The sequence below is a fragment of the Epinephelus fuscoguttatus genome, linkage group LG15, assembly GCF_011397635.1.
Source record: "Epinephelus fuscoguttatus linkage group LG15, E.fuscoguttatus.final_Chr_v1".
Taxonomy (NCBI): Eukaryota; Metazoa; Chordata; class Actinopteri; order Perciformes; family Serranidae; genus Epinephelus; species Epinephelus fuscoguttatus.
In genome coordinates, this window is record NC_064766.1 from 4211018 (window position 1) to 4235961 (window position 24944).

The following is a 24944-nucleotide window of genomic DNA, read 5'->3' on the forward strand; positions in this document are numbered from 1 at the left end:
CTTAATGGCTGAGTCCAAGTGGACATTTGTGCCTAATTTGAAGAAATTTCCTTAAGGCATTCTTTTTTTAGATCTTGCAAATGTGTTTGGTTCAGTACCGCATAGCCTCATTTGGAGTGCGTTTGACTACTTCAGAGTGCCATAGGTAGTTGTTAACTTAGTGAAAGCATACTTTCAGGATATCAGGTTGTGTCTAAGAACGGCAGGTTTAACAACAGGTTGGCAGAGGCTAGAAATAGGTATTATGGCAGGGTGTACAATTTTTCCATTAGCATTTACTATGGCGATGGAAGTAATCATCAGGGCTTCTAAGTGGGTGGTAGGTGGGGAAAGACGGCAGAATGGGTTGCATCTTCCACCAGTTAGGGCTTACATGGATGACATGACACTGGTGACCACAACAATGCCATGTACAAAGAGGCTACTAGAGAAGGTAAATAAGAACCTCAAGTGGGCCAGCATGAAGATCAAGCCTAGTAAGTCTAGAAGCATCTCGATATGTAGAGGGTAAACACGTCTCTACATTTGGGGAATGCTCAAAGTTGATGAGAGAAAATAATAATACAGCCAATGAGAGAGGAAAGGGATCTCTCGTTGCTTTGCCATTTTTATTGTTTTATTGCTTTTCCATCCTTTTGATCAACAAAAGTTTCTTTTCTGACATTAAAAACAAAAGAATGAAGAGTCTGAATTACACATAAGGCTAAGACAATAGATGAATGTGGTTTTTAAGAGATGGGTTTGCTAAGTTTCATGGTACAGCCACTAGGTGCCACTATAGAGCATGGTTTACTGTACTGTTAGTAGTGATTTGTGTCTGACAAAACTTTTAGGGAAAGCTTAATACAAACAAAAAATCATGAAAAATAAGTTTAAAGGAGACAGTGTGAGCCCAACTGGGTTGCCATAATGAGTTAAAAAAAAAGAGGATAGATAAGACTTGGGAATAAAGTTGTCAGGGAATGTTATACATTTAGTCTGCACTCATACAATCTAACAGGTAGACAAATCATAGTTTAGATCTTCTTAACGAGCTTCTGACACAACTCTTCTAATGTGAACTGTTGCTGTGGTTAGCGTTTGATATTCTAAAGCCAAGCCGTACATGATTCTTGATGTACAAATGATCACACACACAAGATGAATGCAAGAAATGCACAGGTGGTGCTTAAAATGCAGATAGTTTGACCTTAACACAGTTGCATTGTCGGAACAAGTTGCACATGTTCACATTCATGTAAATGAAAACAAAAAATAAAAAATGCAAACTACATTATACTGTAAACACACAGCCTAGCAATGTAAAAGGATGTTTTCCTAGAAACAAAGAGGAGATAGAAAACTGAAGAGAGACCAGCTCTCTGTGCTTGAAAGACACCTACACACACACACACACACACACACACACACACACTAAACAGGTGCTGATGACTGAGATGGGTTCTTTTGTCGGCAGCATTTGCAGCAGAGGACTGTCACTGTGATGATGATGATGAGGACTGTGAGCATGATGAAGACTATACCGACCCACGCTCCAAGGCTTAAGTCTGTAGGGACAATGAGAATTGCTGTTAGACAGATCTGTCTCATCATTCATCCCTTTAAACACACAGAAAACAATGTTTAACCTCTAGTGGCTCTATAGAGCAGCTCTCTGTGTTGTTTGTATCACCTGTTCTGCCAGCATGGAAGATTAAGAATGGCTGAATAAAAACTAATGAAAGAAATATAAATATGTAAAACAACCTGTTACATTAATCATTCTATATTTATTCCAACATCCTCTGCACTATTGCACTACTGTCTGACTGCAAACAGATTCCATTTTGCTGTTGTTGTCTTTTTAAACCGTAGATACTTTTTATACATATTATCTTACACTCAATTGACACCAAAAGGAACATACAGAAATTAAATGACAAATAAGTCATTTTTTTATTATGTAAAAAGTGGCCCTGTGTAGTTTTTACTATATTTCTTTTGTCCCTGAGCCAGATTTTGGACATTCAATCCTGCTCAATTTGAATTCGATACTGATCTAATATTAACTTCAAACACAAATGACACATAAATGCAAATTTTAATGAATGTGTTGTCAGATATATTAGTATCTTGTGCCTTCTTCCATAAGCCCTTGGGGTTATCGTCATTTCCATCGCAATGTACAGAATGGAGAGACAGACACTAGCAATCTAGCATTTAATGAGATTGTGTAAACGTTTTCCCACAAGTTTATTTCCATCACTTGATTTATTGTGATGGAAATATATACATATACATATATATGTATGTATCTATCTATCTATCTATATATATATATATATATATATATATATATATATGGTAATAGAAATGACAATATCAGTATTATATTACTGAAAATATTGTATATATATAAGATATCAATACATTTCTCTTAATAGACTTTTCTAAAATTTCCAGGCAAAGTGGACCATAGTTGAAGAATGACCTGTAAAACTTCAATTAAAAGCCTACTCCCATTTAAACACCCAGTCCCTTTTACTAGCCCAGTGTGGCTACATATTTTGACAAATAAAGGCCTGTCTAAATGAGATGCCTGCTCTGGTTGCCAAGCAGGTCATTTTTACTGTAGTTCTTTGTATGTATAAAACCAGGTTGTTGGCTACCCACCTGAGCTAACATTAGATGGCGGTTCAGTTCGTGCATAAATGTTTACACTTTTGTTAGTATGAAGATGCTACATATAGTCAGCTAGGTTAGATTCTCCATAATTCAATCATTGTCCATGTGTCCACTCCTCAATTACCCTGTAAGTTATTCAACTTCCCTTAGTCCATAAGGGTCCTCAGATCAAAAGAATCAAAAAGGTTTTTCATAAATATTAATCCAAGTTGAGAGTATTGTTTTAACAGGATAAAGTGGGGTTGTGTCAGTATGTACACGTTATATGGACCACTGTCCCAAATATGGGCCCGTTGAGCTCAGTGATTTAAGTAAATAATAGCCTGTGCTATTAATTGAAGTTTTATGGTACTTCATGGTCAGATGTTTGTTTACCTCCTTTGTTGTCCCTGTTTTTAAGATGTACATCTACTTCTGTGTACTTTGAGAGCAATGAAAAAGTGTACACGTGATATGTGACCCATACAGCTGACTCTGATACTGTGTCATAATTACATTAAAAACATATGTTAAATGACAATTAGTTATAAAATATTTTTTTGTGCTAAATAACTCAGGGAGTTGTTTTTCATTGTGACATGAATTTTCCATACCACTATAATCACACAAACACAGGAAACATTTAAGGGATGTTTCACCACTGAGGCCAAGCATGAGAACATTTCTGTTATTTCTAGCTTTTTTAAAGAAAAATTTCACAGTCTACCTTTTGTTTTTTGTTTTTTAGTTGTTGTTGTCTTTTTTCACAAAAATATCAGCTAAGCAGATGTTTCATGAGGTAGGAATGCTTGTTTGTCAGGCTTTAGGGATGGGCAGTGTGTTTGGGTAAAACAGTGCATGTTAACAAAATTATGCTGGTTCACTAGAAAGCTCTTAGAGGCTTAACTGACCACTAAATACGTCAACTGGAAAGGGCTCTAAGCACATTCAACAAAGGACCCTCTTATCCATAAAAGCCTCAGGCAGGACTCATGACCTGGCAATGCCACCCAAAATTGCCAAAAGCATTCATTTTCATTTTCTAGGAAGTGCAATGCTGCTGTCATTTCAGAAACCTTGGGTCTGACCCAAGGCCATGTGGATGTCTGCAGCAGCCATCACATGAATTCTGTGGTGCACAGAAATCACAGGAATTATTGTCTGCCCTAATGTGACGCTGACATTACTCTCAGATCTTTCTATGTCCATACCCAGTGTAGTGTAGTGTAGTGCAATGTATACAGAGTGTGCGCACCTTGCACAATGTTAGGTTCTCCAGGTGTACACTGCTGTATGCCCCAGGCTCCCTGCTGGGTGCCTTTGGCTCTGGAGGGGATGAAAGCTGCCACCATGAAGCAATAACTCTGTCCTGCGTCCAGCCCCGACACCTCTGCTGTACTGGAGTCAGATATGATGTCTCTCTATCAGGTAAGAAGAAAACATTACACATTTAAACATATATCCAACTTATCATTCAGACATTTAGACATTAAACATTTCTTGATCGAGGTCTAGTGTCTAAGATTTAGGTAGATTTAGTTGTGTCCAGTGCTGAGGATTGCAGATTGCAGCAGTTTTTGTTCATGGGGTTTTTACAGGGAGCTGAATTATCCACAGAGGACTCTTCCTCTCAAAAACAAATGGACCTGGTGACTAAAACCGGTAAAAATCCTGAATAAAGCAGTTTCACTTCACAAATCAGTGTTTTTCCTACACTGTTTGGCATGTTGCAGACAGACTGCACTGCTGCTATGTGTTGCCACCTAATTTCTGATCCAGACATTAAGGAGGGTTTTACTGGGAGCTGAATTATCCAGAGGTCTCTCCAACTCCTAAACAAACTGAATAGAGCAGTTTTAATTTATGTTTGGCATGTCGGAGATATGAATTTGCATGTCCTAAGATAGCGAAGGAATGGCCCGCCTTACTCTGCTTTACTCTGCCTCTGATTGGCTTACCCTGACATTCTTACTCTAACGCGAACCAATCCCACTCATTTTGTCTAAACCTAACTTATCTAACCAATGTGGGCCATGAGTACTAGCCAATCAGGGTGGGTCATTCCTTTGCTATCCCAGGACTCGCAATTTGTACCGGGGACGGGCCATTAGCCTAGCAACTGCTAATGTATGCTCATCTGTTTTTTTCTGATAACTTAAGATCCAGATTTTCAGGAGGTTTTTAGCAGGAGCTGAATTATCCATAGAGGTCTCTTCCTCTCTAAAACAACTGGTAATTAAAAGCGTTAAGATGACTGAATAAAGCCGTTTCAAACAAAAACAAAATCTGTGTTTTTCAGTCACAGAGCGGCTGCTAACTACAGTGGCCAATACAGCAACATGCATGACCCTCTCTACAGCCAATGTTTAGTAATCTCTTATGGGCTACTGTGGAAACATGGCAGTGCAACATGGTGATCCCTGTAGAGGAGGACCAACTCCCTATGTAGATATAAACAACTCATTCTAAGGTCAAGAAAACACAACGCTTACGGCCAAAATACATGGAACAGAGGCGCAGCGCAACTAATGGAAACACAACAATTATTATGTTCAGGTGAATATACACTAAAGAAACATAGGCCTACTTATGACATTATTTTCCATTTCTGCCAGTATAAATCCTGCACACTACAACTGAAATAATTTCTGTAATTGACGTTTTTGACATAATATTAAATAAGCCTCTGAGGCCATAATCATACTTTCAGTGTGGACCTACACTTTTATTTAATGATCTTTATTTTATCTTCCTATTGGTGATGGAACAGCCTCTCTCTCAAAGGGAAGCTCATAGTAAGTCCTAAAGTGCTATTCTCTCTAAAGCAGACATCAATATTAATGGCCGCATGTGATGTTTGTAGTTATTTGCTAAGGCTGTTTTGGAAAATACTTGCTGAGCGTTGGCTAAGAAGATTCATACCACTCTCATATTTGTCCATTAACAGCCAGCAGCTGGTTAGTTCGGCTCAACTAGCCTGGCTCTTTCAAAATTTAAAAAATTACCAGAACTTCTGACTCTTACTACATGTTACATCTTGTCTGTGTAACAACTTGGTTATGGAGGATTGTGTGCCAGATTATGTCCTTGCTAGTTCAGCACATAATCCTCAATAAAACCACAACCACTTACCTAACGTGCTAATCAGTGAATTTCAGAGCTGCTGGTAGCTGTTAACCCCTGGCTTCAGTCTTTATGCTGAGCTAAACTCAGTGGCTGCTGCAGCGTTATATTTACAGTACAGATTTACAGATGTTAGAGTCATATCAGTCTACTCTATTCAGCCTTGGTTATAGTCTTTTACATTTTTTATAAAGTAGGTGTGCCTGGCAGCTGGCAACTAACTATTCAACTGGCAACTGATTGAAATTGCAGAGATGTATGAAATTCACTGCTTGTTTATTTCTGTTGTCATTCATAGCTGTAACTGTAATGTTCAAAGATATACACTACCGGTCAAAAGTTTTAGAACACCCCAATTTTTCCAGTTTTTTATTGAAATTCAAGCCGTTCAAGTCCAATGAATAGCTTGAAATGGTACAAAGGTAAGTAGTGAACTGCTAGAGGTTAAAAAAAGGGTAAGGTTACCCAAAACTGAAAAATAATATACATTTCAGAATTATACAAAAAGGCCTTTTTCAGGGAACAAGAAATGGGTTAACAACTTAAAGCCGTTCTGCAGCAATGGAGGTTGATCAAGCCTTGAAAGTTGGTGCTACCAATTCCTACAGGTGTTCCAACTTTTCTTGATTACTTACAACCCCCTCTGTCTGCATAAAAGCAGTGTTGGAACACACTGTGGTACCATACCCTTGTGAGCATCATTTGAACAGTATTGTACTGCAGAAAGTAGTGTGTTACCATAAAAATGGCAAGAAAAAGGCAATTAACAATGGAAGAGAGACAGACCAACATAACACTTATAAATGTAGGGCTTTCCTACAGAGAAATTGCAAAGAAAGTCAAGGTGTCAGTGAGTACAGTTTCCTTCACCATCAAAAGGCACTCAGAAACTGGGAGAAACTCTGACAGGAAGAGGTCTGGCAGACCCAAAGCCACAACAGAATCAGAAGACAAGTTTCTGAGAGTCAACAGCTTGCGTGATAGGCAGCTCACAGGACAACAGCTTCAAGCACAGCTTAATAGTGGTCGTAGTAAGCAAGTCTCAGTTTCAACTGTGAAGAGAAGACTTCGAGTTGCAGGTTTGAACGGTAGAGTTGCAGCAAGAAAGCCATTGCTAAGACATCAGAATAAGAAGAAGAGGCTTGCCTGGGCCATGAAACACCACCAATGGACTACTGAAGACTGGAAGAAGGTGTTATGGACTGATGAATCAAAGTCTGAAATCTTCGGTTCATCACGCAGGATTTTTGTACGCCGTCGAGTAGGCGAAAGGATGGTTCCTCAGTGTGTGACATCAACTGTCAAACATGGAGGAGGAAGCGTGATGGTCTGGGGCTGTTTTTCTGGATCCAGGGTCGGTGACTTGTACAGAGTGAGAGGCACCCTGAACCAAAACGGCTACCACAGCATTCTGCAGCGCCATGCAGTACCCTCTGGTATGCGCCTAGTTGGTCAGGGGTTCATCCTACAGCAAGATAATGACCCAAAACATACGTCCAAGCTATGCCAGAACTACCTCAGGAAAAAAGAACAAGATGGTAAGCTTGAAAACATGGAGCGGCCAGCACAGTCTCCAGACTTAAACCCCATTGAGCTGGTTTGGGATGAACTGGACAGAAGAGTGAAAGCAAAGCAACCTACAAGTGCCACACATTTATGGGAACTTCTGCAACAGAGTTGGGAAGAACTTTCTGCAGAATATTTGATTTCCATTGTAGAAAGAATGCCACGAGTGTGTTCAGCTGTTATATCTGCCAAAGGTGGCTACTTTGATGAGTCAAAAGTTTAGAATACATTTTGGTTTATAAATTGATTCCATGATTTCTTTTTTGACCTCAATTGTTTATTTGTTCTATGCTTTCATTTCAGAGTACAATGAGACATTAAACTGCATAATTTTCAATAAAAAACTGGAAAAATTGGGGTGTTCTAAAACTTTTGACCGGTAGTGTATAGTTAAACACATTGGTCTAATATAGCTGATGTTTCCGCTGTGCTTCTTTTATGTTGCTTTGTTAGCATCTTTGATGAACCAAATCTACGAATACAGAAGCTAAGCAATGTACTGCTGCAGGTGGCAGCCCAAACAAAACATACTTTTGCTATTAAAAAAATAAATCCAACCAAAAAAATCAATATAAGTGTGAGTGTACACTGTATTTAGACTGTTTTCACAGCTTTGCCTTGCACACTAACTGGTCAATGCAGCATTGTGTACCTCCATGGATCTAAAATTACTGTTTTTGTCTGATGTCTAATGGCTGTCTGATGGCAAGATAAAGTGGTAAAAAATATTCCAAATATGGTGTACACTTGAACTGATATTGATTTGTTTTAGGTGGGCTGTTTTTAGGTGGATAAAACCTAACTGATTGAGACAGCATTTGTTGAGCAGAGTTTGATTTTATGTATGGTGAAGTTGGGTGGTATATTTGTGGTAGATTGCCAAGAAAACCACCACAAACTCAAGATACCACTAGTGTTACTTTTAAAACTTGTTATGGATCTACAGTATACTATATTTCTATTAAGAATATACATTGCCAGGTAAAATATTTTTGACTTTCAAACACATCAAGAACCTCTACTTCACTCCAGTGACATGTTCAGAGTCATAAGCACTGGACTTTGGAAAAGATGTGAGTAGATAGCACAGAAGCATTATATATATCACTATAAACCTGCAAAACTGCGGGCTACAGGAATTGTCAAGATATTGTTGTCATAGAAACGAAAACCCTCGTGAGCGTTTTCTTTGGGGCGCAAAGACGCTTCATCCCAGCGCTCTGCAGCACCCTTCCAGCGCCTTTCTGCCAGAAAAAGGCGCTATATGGACACAGGGCCTTACTCGCACTTAGTACAAGCTCAATAGAGCCAGGGGTCTACCACACCGGACAGGACCCCAGGTGCAGGCTGTGCAAAGATGCTCCTGAGACAGTTCAGCACATAATAGCAGGGTGTAAGATGCAGTCAAGAACAGCGCACATGGAATGCCATAACCAAATGGCTGGCATAGTGTATAGGAACATCTACACTGAGTATGGGCTGGAAGTCCCAAAGTCAGAATGGGAGACACCTCCTGAGGTGGTTGAGAATGACAAAGGTAAGATCCTGTGGGACTTCCAGATCCTGACTGACAGACTGCTGATGGCTAACGACCCGGATATCGTGTTGATCGACAAAGAACAGAAGAAGGCAGTGGTGATAGATGTAGCAATCCTGAGCAACACCAGCATCAGGATTTTTTTTCTGTTTTTCAAAATACCTCGAATATCTTTGACCAAACCAAATGAGTCTCAACATTCAATAACACGTTACAATATAACACATTACCTTCAACACAGAATTACCATGTCCTTTTGTTTTTACTTCATACAGTCCACACTTGCTCTATAAGTCTCTCTTGTGGTTTTCAAGGTCTAGTAGACCTTCTGAGCACTGGATAGGGTGCAAGAGGCTCTTCATGATTCATGTCTGGTGCAACACCATCTTGCTGTTCAGATCTAGCCTCCGGATCAGATCTTATTCTGTAATAAGATCTTATTCTGTAATAAGAACATTATTCTGGACTGTATGAGGTCTCTAGATTTTATACTGCCGCGTACTGGTCACATCTTTGTAAGCACTTACCATTACATTTTCACATCTTTTGCTGCATGTTTCCTTGATGCCATATTGTCTACAATGAACATTCATATGTGTAAAAAAAATTTGCTTATTCTAGATTTTTATGGCCGTCATGGACTACATCATCTTTTATATTTTTTAAAGCATTAAAAATAGGGATAGGGATGATATCACAGGGTGGCACACAGTAGCTAAATAACTCATGATTTTATGTTACCTGGTAGATTTAAAAACATGCTGGTTTCACTTCAGAAAAACATCCCATTTTACCTGAATGTAAAATCTTTTTTGAAAAGATGTTAGAACCATCCCCACCTCTGTCAGCTATTTTTTTAGCTAGCTGTAGCAGCAACAACACCAGAGTTTCATCCAGGAGGCCAGTGTCCACTTCCCATATGAATGTAGAGCCAAACCATAATGTTTTTGTTAAACCTAACCACATATATTTGTTTATTTTGTTGTAAGTTTGTTGTGAAAAAGGCTGTATGCATCGAGCATGTAACAGGCGTAACTTGACACGGCATCACAGACGTCAACAACAGACACACCCAGGATTCCAAGTGCTGATATGTGATGAGTTGGGAGTGAGTGCGTTGGTTTTGGCTGTGAAATCTGCACACTTCTTCACACAGCTATAAATTTTAAAATGCAAGGTCAAAAAGGAAGTGATCATACAACTGATTAAAGTGGTGCTGTTGCAACCATCCCACTATCACAACCAGGCATGTGCACAGATAGACCCCAGGTGGTGCTCAAGCATCTGTCCTTTCAGCCTCTTACTAGATAAGTGGCACAATTTTATTCAGTTTCTTCTAATAATTTTATATTGTTTTTTTAAATGTGATCCATGGCATTAATTCTCAATTAAATGTTTGCTTTGTGCCTGACAACTGACTCCGAGTGAAACTGCTGCTCCTCCCTCTTCAACTTTACTTGTCACAGCCACCACAGTTAATGCATGCAAACCAAACGCCCTGCGTCCATGTTTCCCTGACCTGCCTTCATGGACAGCCAAGTAATGATGGTGTTTGCCCTCAGTAGCCTCAGTAATGTTTGTCAATTAAACCACTATTAAAATATTTCAATACTGCCAGCCTAATTTAGGCAGTCAACACCCATAAAGCTTATCAAGTAAGCTCATCTGGCATGAAACCACATCGTCTCCCTCCAACTCTCTTTCAGATTAGTGTTCGCAAACTGCCCGGTGCAAGCAGAGACAGACGCTGAATTGCTTTCTCAGTTACACATGTATTTAAAAACCAAAACTCAGCTTGAAAAACTGTTTACAGCACCCATACCACGGCAATGGCAATTCATTTAAACAAATCTAACATGCAGTTTGGTGCTGGATGAACCTGCCATGCGCAAAGAGCACAAAGGAGAGTGAAGTTTCAGCCACTGCACGTCTGTTCTCTGGGATTCTTTAAAAAAAAAAAAAATAGACTATTTGAAAAGACAACTGTAATGTTGTTTGTGTTTGTAGCTATGGTGGTTAATAAGTCACATGACTAATTGATTGATAATAAGGAAACCAGAAACAAGCTTAAATACCACCCCAATCAAGGAGAGTTATTGAAAAGCATGTAATTAAATCATGGTGTGTTGATGTTGGTAAATGTGTTGCATTCTGAAGGACTTCCTACAGTTAACAGCATATCTTGACCCACAGCACTGTATTCGTGTGCTTTTCATCTTATCAATGCTAAGTGAAACGTTTAACCAAAAGATATACTTTGGTCCATTTTGTAAAGTTTATGCCAGGGGTGTCAAACTCATTCCAGTTCATTAGCCACATACAGCCCGATTTGATCTCCAGTTGGCCACACCAGTATAATCATTACATGATCATCTAAAAATAACAACGCCTACAAATTTTTCCTTTTCTGTTAGAGAAAAAAATTAGATTTTGAAAATGTTGATTTATTTACAAAACAGATGATGAGCAGATGTCTCAGGAAAAATAGGTGGAATTTCAAAAATATGTCTCAATTTTTCCACGTTCAGTCCACAACTCACTGTCATTACATGTGTATTTTTCCATATATTTCCACTCCTGTGTTGTTATTCTGGCATCACCACACCAAACTTTAGTGAAAGCTATTGAGGAAGCAGGTTCAGTTATCTCCTCCCTTACAAACCATTTACAAATCTAAAGTTTTGGCAGTGCCTTAGTAACAATGTTCTACCAATATTGTTCTAAGATAAAAATCAGTTGTTTTCAGACAGCTGTACTATGGTTGGGGTGAAAAGCCTCTGAAGTAGCATTTAACACTGGTTAAAGTTGCTCCTAAAGCCTGACATCTCTCAGCCCTCACAAGTGCATCAATATTAGGTGTGAAAAGTCATCGAGTGGGCTGAATTGGAACTTTTGGCTGGCTGGTTATAGGCTGCAGGCCGTATGTTTGACACCCCTGGTTTATGCATGGTTAAATTGGATGAAACAATTTTAACATGAATATCTTAATTTAAATAATAGTATATATTTGAAATAACATAATTGATGAATCATATAGATCCAACACATAAACACTTAAACCTACTGTATGATCATTCTACTAGGTATTTCACAAATGTGTTAGTTTTCGATACTTTGGTGAGACTCTTTGTATGTTAGTGTCATTGTTGGCAGCTGTATACTGTACCTTGCCTGTACTTCCAGCCTTGTAGTAGCTGATCTTATACTTGAGGTCCTTTTTGAGAATGTCTCTGATGCTGAGCTGCTTGCCAGTCTGATGAATACTGGTCAGAGGATCTATGATGTGGATCATGATTTTCTCATCCACAGCTTGTACAGTGAAGTTCACAGCACTGATGTTACCTGAGCAGAGGACAAGTCAGCGGAGAGGATGAGACCACCTGTAAGGCTTATTCATATTAGTTCAAGGTGTCTTATTTACTATTCATCCCATTCCCACATTCTTCTTTCTTATCAAAACCCTGCGCCTACATTACCCACAATGCAAGTCGACCGCCAATAGTTCAGTTCGAGATTGGGGTGTGTTATGCTCATACCATCTGGAGTCTCTAGCCTGTATCACAGATGAGGAGCAGGCTACAAAGGTCTGGTCAGCTTACTTCTTTCTAACTATAGCTTCAAGCCTCAGCTTTAGCTCTAAGTGACGCTGAGCCAATCACTCCAGGACATTTATCAGTCCTCACACAGCTCCCTCTGGCGATACGAAAGCTTTAGACAACATGTGCAGTGGTCCTTCACAATACCTGGAGAGACACAGTGGTGTTTGAAATTGGTGCAATTCGCATTTAAATGCTCTATGATCAAGTGTGCTACGTATTGCTTTTATACAACAGCTCTACAAGTGCAATTTATTACATCTAAATAGCAGTAACAGTCATAACCATTCATTATTTAACTGTGTTATTTGAGGAAATATGTTCTTCATTGCGATGCAAAGTTTGTTCAGATGACCGTTAATATCAGCTAATTAACATAATTAATGGCTCAGTACACCTGTAAAGCGGAGTGATACATAGTTAAATGCATAGTTAAAAGTCCCAGTGCTGTAACACTGTACAGTATATCAGCACTCATGGAATGCCTGTTGTTGCTTGGTCGGAACTAACTTGTATTAATAAAGCTTTTTATTATGATTAGAAATAACCAATAACAAATCAGAATCCAAAGAATTCCACCAGAAGGCTAACTTGAGCTGTGACCTCAGGAACACATTCTGACACATCAGCTGTTTCTCAATAAAGTGGAAGAGTAACTAGTCCTGTTAGTGAGGTTAGAGCGAGCCCATTTGGGCCATGTCCACCATTGCACCATCTGAGGCCTCATTTGTGATGCCCCTTAAAGTAGATAGCGGCACACACTGACATCACAAGCCAAAAAGTTGTTTTCCCTGTCTATGCGTCACAACTTCATATTCTTCAGCCTGGACAGACTTTTACAAGGTCTGTTTTCACCTAAAATGCAGTTTTTGCATTGATGAGGTGTTGGTGGTGGGGGTGGGGGGGCAGTCAGATTGAAAAGGGGTTTCTGCAGAAGAAGGAGGGAGTGGCTGGATATGCATGTAAGGAGAACTGGTAATTGGCAGGGAAAACTGCAGGCAGGGGGAATGACTAGGAGCTGGCTGAAGTTGTGCCACAAAGGAATCGTACTTGTTGCACAGAGCTTGTTTTTTTCTCTCAGGGCCTTTTTTGGAAATTAAAGACACCTGTATGTTTCCTCACGTCTTACTGACAACTGTAATGTGTGTTATATGTGGGTTTTTTGGTGTTTGAGCTTATGATACCTACTCTCTCTGTAGGGGTTGAAGGGTGGGGCATCAGTGTGAGGGAACTCCTCTAGGTCATAGTCATAGTCCAAAGTCTCAGGCTCTGTTTTGATATCAGCAGTGTAGCTCCTGTTGGACAAGAATGCATAAATAAGAGTGACAAAAAATCAACAAAAAGACACAGAAATACTCCAGTAAGACACAAAATTAGCAAGAAAAGATCTAAATGGCTACAAAAAGACATAAAACAACCACAGAGACACAAAAAGGCCACAAAGAAACACAAAACAACCACCAGACACAAAATTACATTGAAAAGACCCAAATGACTATAAGAGGACACAATAAAACCACAAAGAAACACAAAATGTCAATATATACATAACACAACCACAGAGACAAAAAATGACAACAAAGTGACACCAAAAAAGACATAAAAATTACCTGAAAGAGGCAAACAACTACAAAAAAACCCCACAAAACAACCACACAGACACGAAATGACTACAAGGAGACACAAGATAAAAAACAACAACATAAAACAACCACAAAGACACAAGACTGATGGCAAAGGTACACAAAACAACCGCAAAGAGAGACAAAATGACAACAAAGTGACACCTAAACACACAAAATTATCTCAAAAAGACCCAAATGACTACAAGAAAATGAACCGCAAAACTACCACAAGGAGACACAAAACGACTACAGAGAGACACAAGACAACAAAAAGACACAAAAAAGCCTAAAAGAGACACAAAACAACCACAAGAAGACACACAATGATCAAAAGGAGACACAAAATCACAAAAAGACACAGAGGGACTACAAAGCCATGGAAAACCACCACAAAGTCTGTGTGTCTTGCTGCTGTGTAGGAGAGGTGGTGGGGCCCTATGTGTATCTGGGCCCAGGGGCCAGTTGTCTCATAATCCACCCGTGTTGTAATCATCTCTCTGCATAGTGTCCCTAGTTTCTCCTTGCTGTCGTCACTGACACTCAGTCTTCTAACAGCATCCTTGGACTCCCTCTCTCTCTATCACTGTGTGTGTGTGTGTGTGTGTGTGTGTGTGTGTGTGTGTGTGTGTGTGTGTGTGTGCGTGCGCGTGAGCCCGTGTGTGTGTGTTTGTCTGTGTTAATTATGTTTTTTAGTTTTGCCTTGTGGTGTTTGTATAGTCTGTCCTCTTGTCCAGCTCTCCATGGTGGAGCGGAGGTTGTGTGATTTAGTTTTGTTTGGAGACACTTGGAGGTCCTCCAAGATCCATATCCCTCCTTTATGTTTAAAATCTATCCAAATACTTGCCATCCTGTTTGTTCTTAGTGTAATTTGACTCTGTTAACTCCGGTCTATCCTGTACACACATCTGCTCCATGTCTATCTGTCCCGAAGGTTTGATTCCCTCCTCTGTTGCTGTCTGAGGTTTCCTCCATCTTTTCTCTTTAAAGGGTTTGTTTGGGGAGTTTTTCCTTGTCTGAATGGATGGCTCTACGAACAAAGGGTGTCATATGCTGTACAGATTGTAAAGAGACAAGGTTGTGATTTGTGATATTGGGCTACATAAAATAACATAATAAAACACTTCCCTGTGTCCTTCTGGAGGTTGAGGACAAAAAAGTATTTTGTCATTTAATTCAGAGGACTTGTTGATTTAGTTTTAGATCTAGATCTAGATGATTACAGTAAAGAAGTCTTCAAGCAGGGAGGACTAACCACTCCCTTTTTGTTTCTGTGAGCCTGATCTGGGAACATTATGTTCTGATATCACATTTAAAGAATACACAAACTCACACTTGGGTAGCCTCATAACAATGTATGCTACTATATATGATAAAGCAAAACTAAGATTAAGATGGTTAAGGGAATGGGACATAAATTATGCTTATAACAGAGAAATATATGTATGTTTCCGTAGGAATATATTGAACAGGAGTGGCATTAGAAATGAGACATGAGGGGCGTTGTTGGCTTAGCGGTGGAGCGGACACCCCATGTGCAGGGCTGTTGCCGCAGCGGCCCAGGTTCGACTCCAGCCTGTGGCCCTTTGCTGCATGTCACTTCCCCTCTCTCTCCCTCCTTCACACTGTCTGTCCTATCCATAAAAGGCTGAAAATGCCCCAAAAAAATCTTTAAAAAAAAGAAAGAAATGAGACATGAATGTGAAGTATGTTAGGTGACTGAACATACCAGATATTTAAACCCAATAGTAATATTATAGAGACTAGTCCATACCCTTTGAGTGCACAGTTGCCCACGAACAGTTTCACATAGATTGACCACGTCAGTGAGTAGAAAAACGTGGGACAGACAGAATGACTGACAGAATGACACACTGACAGTTTCCGTGATTATGTACAGCATACCATACCATGACTTAGTCATACCAAAAATAAGAAAAAAACAACAACATTCGGCCACAGGGGGAGCCACAGCGATCGGTCGCATTTTTAAGCATTTTTCTGTTGTTATAGCGCCACCCAGTTGCCAGTTAGAGTTAAATTTCTCCAGTCACCTTGAGGCGTCCTGTTCTACATATCTACCAAGTTTAGTAAAAATCGATATGGCGGTTAGGCCTAGATAAGAAATTAGCTCTCTAGCGCCCCCATTTTGTTTGATCAGATCAATAATGGAGGGGTCCCCTCAGATTATGTGTGGTCATATGCCTACAAAGTTGCGTGGTGATCGGTGAAACCCTTGAGATGTTATACACCTGTATGTGATGAGCCACACCCTCCGCAATATTCATTGCCTCATAGAAGCTCAGTTTTAGTAAGTTTTCCAACTTTTGCCAAGAGGGAACTTTAGATATTGGTCCCTAGATTATGTTCACCGAGTTTCATGCAGATCGGTCAAACTTCCTAGGAAGAGATCGATTTGAAGTGTTTTTCAAAAAATTCAAAATGGCGGAAAATCAATATAACCGGAAGTTATGGGTTCGTGCAATTTCAATCGGTTGCTATAGCGTCCTCCTTTGGCCAGTTGATGTAATATTGCTTCATTCGCATCCTCCCATTACCCTCTACCACTGTGCCAAATTTCACATGGATTGACCAAGTCAGTGAGGAGGAAAACGTGGAAGACACACACACACACACACACACACACACACACACACACACACAGAGTTTTCGTCATTATATAGTAAGAAAGTAGATAGAGGTCATGTTCCTACCTGTCGTAAGGCACAAGGTCAAAGGTCAGATCACATTCTGACTCTGACACTCGGATGCAGTGCTGACTGTCCATCCAGTCACTGCCAGCCCTAAAAGTCACATGACAAGATACACAAGAGAATAACTTGAATACAAAAAAAAATACACAGGCTGACATTGTGATACCTGCTGTCCCTTACATGATTTGGTATTTTTATTTAAAGGAGGACTGCAGATTGCAACCAGCTGAAACTTCTCCAAGCTAGGATTCCTTCAGTGTTCTTTGATAACTTTATGTGTGCCCACCTCACAGTAAAAGCACTCAGTAAAGCAGAATATTCTTAAAAGAATTAACAGTGTTTTTCCCCCGTTGTTTGGCCTGTCAAAGCCGAGTTGTTAGCTCAGTCCATAGGGACTTTGTTTGGGAAGCAGAGGGTCGCCGGTTCAAGTCCCTGCCCGGATCAAATATATGGAGTGTGGACCCTTGAGCAAGGCACCGAACCCCCCAACAGCTCGGGGCAGCCCCCTAACCCTGACATCTATCCATGTAATGCTTGTATAGGTCCTGGTTCTGCGTGTGTGTGTGTGTATTTCGGCCCTGTGTGTATATGTATATGACAACAGAGTGAAAAGATTGAATTTCCCCTTGTGGATTAATGAAGTATTAAAAATTAAGATTTGCACCTGAACTCAACTTTTTCTCTATTAAGTTAAGATCCAGACGTTCGTGAGGCTTTTTGCAGGACCTGAATTATCTGCAGAGGTCTCTTCCTTTTCAAAACAAACGGACCGGGTGATTTAAAGCAGTAAAACCACTGATAAAGCAGTTCCACATTAAAAAAAAAGCAATGTTTCTCCAACGTTCTCATCACAGAGGGGCTTCTAACTATGGTGGCCTACACAAAAACTTCAATGTCCCTATCTAGAGCCAGCGTTTGGTTTGTCTGTTCTGCAATTCTGTAGAAACATGGCGGTTCAACATGGCGGATTCTGTGGACGAAGACCCACTCCCTATGTAGATATAAACAGCTCATTCTAAGGTAACAAAAACACAGAGAGTCTTATTTTCAGGTGATTATACACTAAAGAAAGCATACTTGTTATAATATAGTCCATTTCAGCAAATATATCCCCTAAATCCTACACACTGGCTCTTTCAGCTAAATATTAATCTTTTAAAATACAGATTAAATGTCAGGTTCTTTTTGGAGACAAAGGAACACATTATAGTACAGCAGCATATTAAATATAACATGATTAAACTGTTGCATCATTATGAGGAAAATATACTTATGTAATTATTAGATAGGTACTTACCATTTGAAAACAGAGAACCTTAAAAACACTTTTATTAATGCTATCATTTAAGACACTGACAGATGTTTGTGTTCCTAAGTATCGAAATGTGAATGATGAAATGTGATTGACATGTCAGCATTACAGGGAGATCATCATTTGTTGGGACTGTTGGAGTGAAAGCTCACTCTGATCTACTTTAGGTTGTCCACTGTGTGCTGGGTCTGTCTTAGAGTGGGTATGTTCAGTGGTTTAGGCAATCCTGCAATCCTTCATTTTTTGTTTTTCACCTGAGTCTTCCATGTTGGGACCATTACAGTGTTAGCTCCCAGAGGACCACACTCTTACTTTCACATTAAAACTGCCCAAACAAACATACCTCCTATTTAATTTCAGTGGCACTGTGGTCACACAAAGGTAGTTCAGCACATTTGATCCACACTCAACTCTTCCTTGCAGAAAAACTTTTAGATACAGCTATTCACAGCAACTAAAAAGCTACATGAAAAACACAATCAGCACACAATGTCATGTGCATGTTTTTTTCCTTGCAAACTTCAAAAATAAGCTTGTTTAACAGAATAAAATAAATACATTTAACCATGTTGACCAGTTCATTTTAATTCACTGTTTATTTGAGGGGACCATGAAAAAAGAAGTGAGGTGGTGCCTTCGTTTAAAACCGTGGAACAACTTGTCTAGACATAGCAGAAAAATGCTGTGCAGTGTATTTGCGTGTGATAAGCTTTCAGTTTTCTGTCTCATATTTACATTCCTCAGCATACCTGAAGCAATAAGCCAACACCAACACAGTGGCGGCACATGACCTGAAGGAAAACGCTGGTAACATTCAGCCTGGACCCTATTAACCCATGTTTTTGTATCTAAGTGACTAATGGTAAGAATGATTTTTCAGACTGATCCAGAATTCAGCAAGAGTGTTACAGCCAGCAGCAAAACAGGCTGCAATGTAACCACTCAGGGTAAATGCACCCTAAATATATCACTAGAAGTGTTTGTTCTTACCACTGACATGCTCAGATTGTTATTTTAAGTGTTACATTAAAAAAGATCCCTACAGAGATAGACATTTTTGTTAAAAAGTAGCCACCAGACTCCATAAAAAAACAGTATTTCAGCATATATAGAGCCTGCATATTTTCACATCTAACTGGGAGAATTAAGGTTTTGTTTCAACCAATCCAGTGTTGGTGCTTGTTGGAGCAGTGGAGAGACGAACTAAGATGTTTTTTGCGAGTTTTGTTTTGTTTCTCTTGACTTTAAATAAAGTGTGTTTTATCATGATAAAATTAGTGTGTATTTAAATGGAGTCTGGTGGGGTTTGAGACAGCAAATTCAAGATCGTTTTGGTTTACAACCAGCTGCGTAAGGTCGTTACAATGAACCCCAGTGCAGGCTATTATGAGGGGCCCTATTACGCCCTAGTTACAAGTTATGAAGCACACACGCACACACACACACCCACACACAGAGTTTTAGGTGTATATATATTTTAGTAACAGTGTGTCTTACTGCCGCTTTTACGTTACATCCACTTGCAGATACTTCATACTGGACACATTAACATACATATTACATAGCAATCATCATTACATATCTGTATAAGACAAATCTACAAAAGAAAATAGGAAATTATTAGTTTATAATTTGTTATAGATTGACACTGTTTTACAAAACCAGAGAGCCATGATGGAGATGGGTTTGCCTTATTTAGGGCATGTATGGAAAATAGCACAATTTATGTTTTAACCTGAGTTCTTCTTTGAACACAGGCGTATTTCCAGGTGTCAGTCGGGCCCCTTCACCCCATGGGCCCCAGTGCAACCGCACTGCCTGCACTGTCTATATTTACACCCTTGTTTACAACAACGAAAAGGACCTCACTTTTAAACAAAACTGTCTATCTCTGTAGGAATCCTTTCCATAATTATTTCTTTAACTGACTGATTGAAATCACCAAGGATATATGCACAATAAAGCCCAAAAGCTTATTTCCACTGCGGTCATCTAGCAAACACTCAACACATCAAAAGATTAAAACATCCCATCAACAAGAGGTGCTGGGGGGCTGGAGTCTATCCCAGCTGAAATTGGGCAAGACACCCTGGACAGGTCACCAGACTACCACAGGGCTGACACATAAAGACAGTCAACCTTTCACACTCACATTCACAACTGCGGCCAATTTAGAGTCACCAATTAACCTGCAAGTCTTTGGACTGCGGGAGGAAGCCAAGGTACGTGGAGAAAACCCACTCTGACAATGGGAGAACATGCAAACTCCCCAACCCAGATTTGAACCAGGAACCCTCTTGCTGTGAGGTGACAATGCTAACCACTGCAATATCATGGCGCCCGCCATTTCTTTCAAGCCATGTTAAATGTGCTCTGTGAAATACACAATTTCAGATTTGTAAGCAAATAATTCCACTATAGAGAAATGTATTTTTGCCTATTAGGCTATTGAATCAAACATATTTAAATACTGGTAAGCTGCCTCTTGTAAAGTAAATATAGTTGTCTTTTAGAGTTGAGAAAGAATTTATTAGGTACTTTAGCACAATTTTTTAAATAATTTTGTAAGTGAGTAGCATCTTAATATAAATAATAATAACAGCCTAACAGCATAAACACTTTTTAAAATGCACAGGACTGAGATGCATGCGTGGACAAACTTTTAGCATGCCCCTTATCAATTTATTTTTTGCCTTTTGTAGTTTGTTTTTAATGTGTTTTGATAATCTGGTATACCAGGAGATGGCAGCATTATCAAAATAACTTCAAACTAGAGCTCCAGCTAGTGTATGAAGAATTTGTCTGTCCAGAAAGGTATTTTTCCTGGCTAAAAACTGAATTCTGTGGTTTACCCTGATCAGGGCTTTAGAGTCACACTATCACCTGTTAAAAATATCTAAAAAAAAAAAAAATGTCTAAAATATAGCCAAAATTATCTACACTTTAGCAGTTACTGAAGTTGGTACTCTAACCCCACTATCCCCCTTTGCTCCACTCAGCACTTGGTAAATAAGACACGGGAAACTGCTCCTGGTCTTAAGGAGCTGCAGCATTTATCAGGCACAAACTGTGAACTCTACTCTCCAATCACTTCTGATATCAATCTCTCCCTCTACTGCTTGCTCTAACACACACACACACACACACACACACACACACACACACACACCTTATGCACACTCACATCCATGTACTGGCTGCACACTGAGGTATTCTCCAAATAACTAATGCTACTTTTACAACATTAGTCTTAGTTCTGTGGAAGAGAGAAACTTGGATTGGTGTACAGTTGTATTTTTCTGTTAAATAAGGAAAACAGGCCAAACAAAGTTCTCAAAGTAATGAATGTGACACACTTTATGGCCCCACTGATGTGTGCTGTCACCATAACAGCTAACATCAATTGCCATTTTCGTTGGTATTAGTCAAATGACCACGGCAAACAGTTCAATGTCCGTTCTGCTGTCTTTCTGTTTTTATGTATCAAACACTTTGAATAAAAGGCTTAAAGAGATGGTTCAGTTTTTGGAAGCAGGGCTATATGGGGAACTTATTCACATACAGTAGATGTCAGTTTGCTCGCCCCCAGTTTATAGAAGCAGGCTGGAGTCTGAAAGAGAAGCTAAGCAATGTACCACTGTGTAGGGGTCACCTGATTTCCAACAGGAGAATGAAGCTGTTACATAGCTTTCTTCAAGGCCAGACTCTATTAAGAAAACAGTAATTTTAGCTCGCTGACCACAGGAGCTGCTGGTCTACCAATGCCTCGATCAGTAAGTTAGTTTGTGTTATTGTGTGATTTTGGTGACCATTTTGAAAGCCAAAGTCACACAATAACCTAAAACAAATTAACTAAAGGAGGCAATGGTAGACCAGCAGCTCCTGTGTTCAGCAAAATAAAATAACTATTTTTCTCAATGGAAACTGGCCTTGAAGAAAACGATATAATAGCTTCATTCTCCTGTTGGAAGTCACTGTCTGACTTTAAGTTAAAGGAATGAAAAAAACTCTCAATATAGTGTATACTTATACTGATATTAATGTTTTAGGGACTTTTTCAGGTGGCTAAAATACGTTTTGTTGCTGACCCCCTCACAGCAGTACATTGCTTAGCTTCCATGCCGGTACTCCACCTTGCTGCTACTGTATGTAATATGGTGACTATTGGTATTATCATATTGTGGTAAAATTTGAGCAATTCAGAATTTTCCACTGCCAAAATATGACTTCCTCCTTGATTAATTCACTTGTGCAATTCTGTACTTAGGAAGTGCAGTCAGCTCCGAATACATCTTATCTTGCTATATAATGACGAAAACTCTGTCTGTGTGTGTGTGTGTGTGTGTGTGTGTGTGTGTGTGTGTGTGTGTGGACTCACCGCGAGTACACGACAGTGTATTTGTAGTTAGATGGTATGGCTGTCCAAGTGAGGATGGTTTTAAAGTCCAGAGACACCCAGCGTACATTCTCGGCTTTGGGCACAAGGTTGCCACCTATGTATAAAATGTAAGGTTTATTTCCACTCATCCATGATCCGTGAATATTTTTCATTCCTGTTTTCGTTTTGTTAATGTTATGTAGTATCACACCAAACTGCATATCAACTTTGATAAATCAGCTGGAGAAAAACTTTGACATGCACCTCCCAGTCCTGTTTTTTCTCATAATCAAAGTCAGACTTTGCCAGTGAGCAAAGCTGAGTATGAGCCAAAAGTGAGACTGTTACATAAGAGACACAATCTTATAAATGTGGTTTATACAGTTTGAGATACTAAATACACAGCATTGCTATAACATTCCATTATGTTCTCTTTGTCTTCAGAATGTTGTGGAACATTTAGTTTGGTTCATTGGTTACTTTAACATTTCCACATGTCTAAAAAAAACTGCTGTGTCATGATTAGGTAGTCTAAATGCCATCATGGAACATTTACTGATTACAGAACAAGTGGGGAATGTTACAACTATGAAAAGTTCTTGTCCCATCATGAAGATCCATTCTTTACACGAATAACAACATTACTACATGAACATCTCTATTATTCAAACATCATTTGTATTTCCAATATGGATACAGGGCCTATCACTTATTTATATCTACAATGTATACACCCAAAACATTTAATGGATTTTTCATAGTTAGAATCTTTAAAACCAAACATTGCATCCTCCAAGATGTAGAGATCTGCTGTCCATTTTCTGTCAGACACCCTGTTACATGGCAGCAGATCTCGTCCTCTGCTCGGTGGGAAAGGAGCTCCTGGACCTCATTAATTTTCAAATTAGCGGACATTTTTGGCCGCTGTTCTTCTCTAAGTTAGCTGCTAACTGCATAACCCATCGCCAAATCATCACACCCATCCCATCCATGGTCTCATCCTGCTGGCTGTCTGTTCTACACGAACATTGATTCAACATTGTTACTACTTCCACTGCTGGCTTACAGGCAAGACAACTTTGTCCCCCCCCCAGTTGTACCTTTTATTTGAAACCCAAGCAAGCAATATAAAAGGGGCTACAGATTGAGGACAACAAAACTTCATCAAATGACATTAACAAACTCTCACACAACTTGTGAATTTTAATGTGATTTATAGAGTTGCTCAGTACTAGACAAACACATTTTTGCTAAAAGCATACAGCTGGATAAAAGAGACTTGGATTATACTACACGAGTTGTGTGACAGTTTGTAAATGAATGTTTTGATATAGTTTGCAGTTGCTGAAGTGGTCCCCAATCATACTATAAATCAATATAAAAGTGTTTTCCATGCAGGCATGCAAGAAAAAAGAAAATAGGAAAAAAAATTTCTTCACAGATTTAGGGTAACACAGCATGACAAACTGATTTCCAAATGGTCATTTTGTTGGTGGAGTATTCTTTTAAGTTACAGCAGGAACACAGAAACCAAAGTGAACTGCAGAGATCCACAAACAAACTGTAAAACTACTGAACTACTCTGTATCTACCCATCTATCCATCTGATCATGTGGTTTTACCTGCAGAAGTGGTGATCCAAGTAGACAGACAGACTCCCAAATAAAGCACAGTTTTCACAGATGCCATGTTAAAACAATCCAAAATTTTCTATCCTTCAGTACTCAATCTTGTCAAGGTTATTTGAACCCAGGAAAAGTAGTTGTAGAGAAGATGTTCCTCCAGGTGTAAGCTACTCCGTCTTCTCTAGCCAGCAGGACAGAGAGTTGGAGCTGTAAATGTGGGAACGGGGGGGACTGTTTAGGGTTTTGCCTCGTTCCGCCTGCTGATCCCTCCCACATGCCTGCCTGCTGATGGGGGGTTCTGCAACGATCTGCTCAGTTTGAACTCCTCCTTTCACAAAAGCACTGATTCAGATCATGAGTGTCCTTGGGCTAACACACAACACCTCTGTTAAAAAACGTGGAAATTGTCCCTGTGACTGTGATTGACTTGTGTGTTAACTCAGAGAAATATGAGTAATGGTTACACCCATACTGACAAGAGCCAAATAGTTGGTTCTTTCCTTGTGGGAAGGAGATTCTTGGCATCATGCTGCTCATGAATTCAGCTGTGTTTCTGTGAAAAGCAAACAGCTTGGTGCCCTGTTGCCTTGACAGCCAATACACTTATTCCCAAGTGGTCCAGTTCAAGTTCTGTACAGACTTTTAGCTCACCAGGAAACATACTCATCTCTTTCTAAACTCACACAGGAGACTCAGAGCATGAAAATCTGGCATGATGTGGGATGTTAATGCTAATACCCATAATTAAGGACTTAGATTTTTTCATTTTCATCTTTATCACAACTGATATTGTGATTATATGTATTGCTGCATTTGTCCTTTCTTTCC

The 24944-nt window shown here is 39.5% G+C and overlaps 1 protein-coding gene across 1 annotated transcript; it reads right to left on the reverse strand.

Moving 5' to 3' along the window:
* Positions 1-591: 591 nt before the first annotated feature.
* Positions 592-24405, reverse strand: LOC125902827 (tissue factor-like). Its single transcript, XM_049599458.1, has 7 exons — positions 24114-24405; positions 22492-22606; positions 16802-16891; positions 13654-13760; positions 12036-12211; positions 3899-4064; positions 592-1547 (listed from the first exon to the last, which is right to left on the reverse strand). Exons 1-7 carry the CDS (start codon positions 24178-24180, stop codon positions 1414-1416), a joined length of 855 nt encoding a protein of 284 aa, XP_049455415.1. The 5' UTR covers positions 24181-24405; the 3' UTR covers positions 592-1413.
* Positions 24406-24944: the final 539 nt, after the last annotated feature.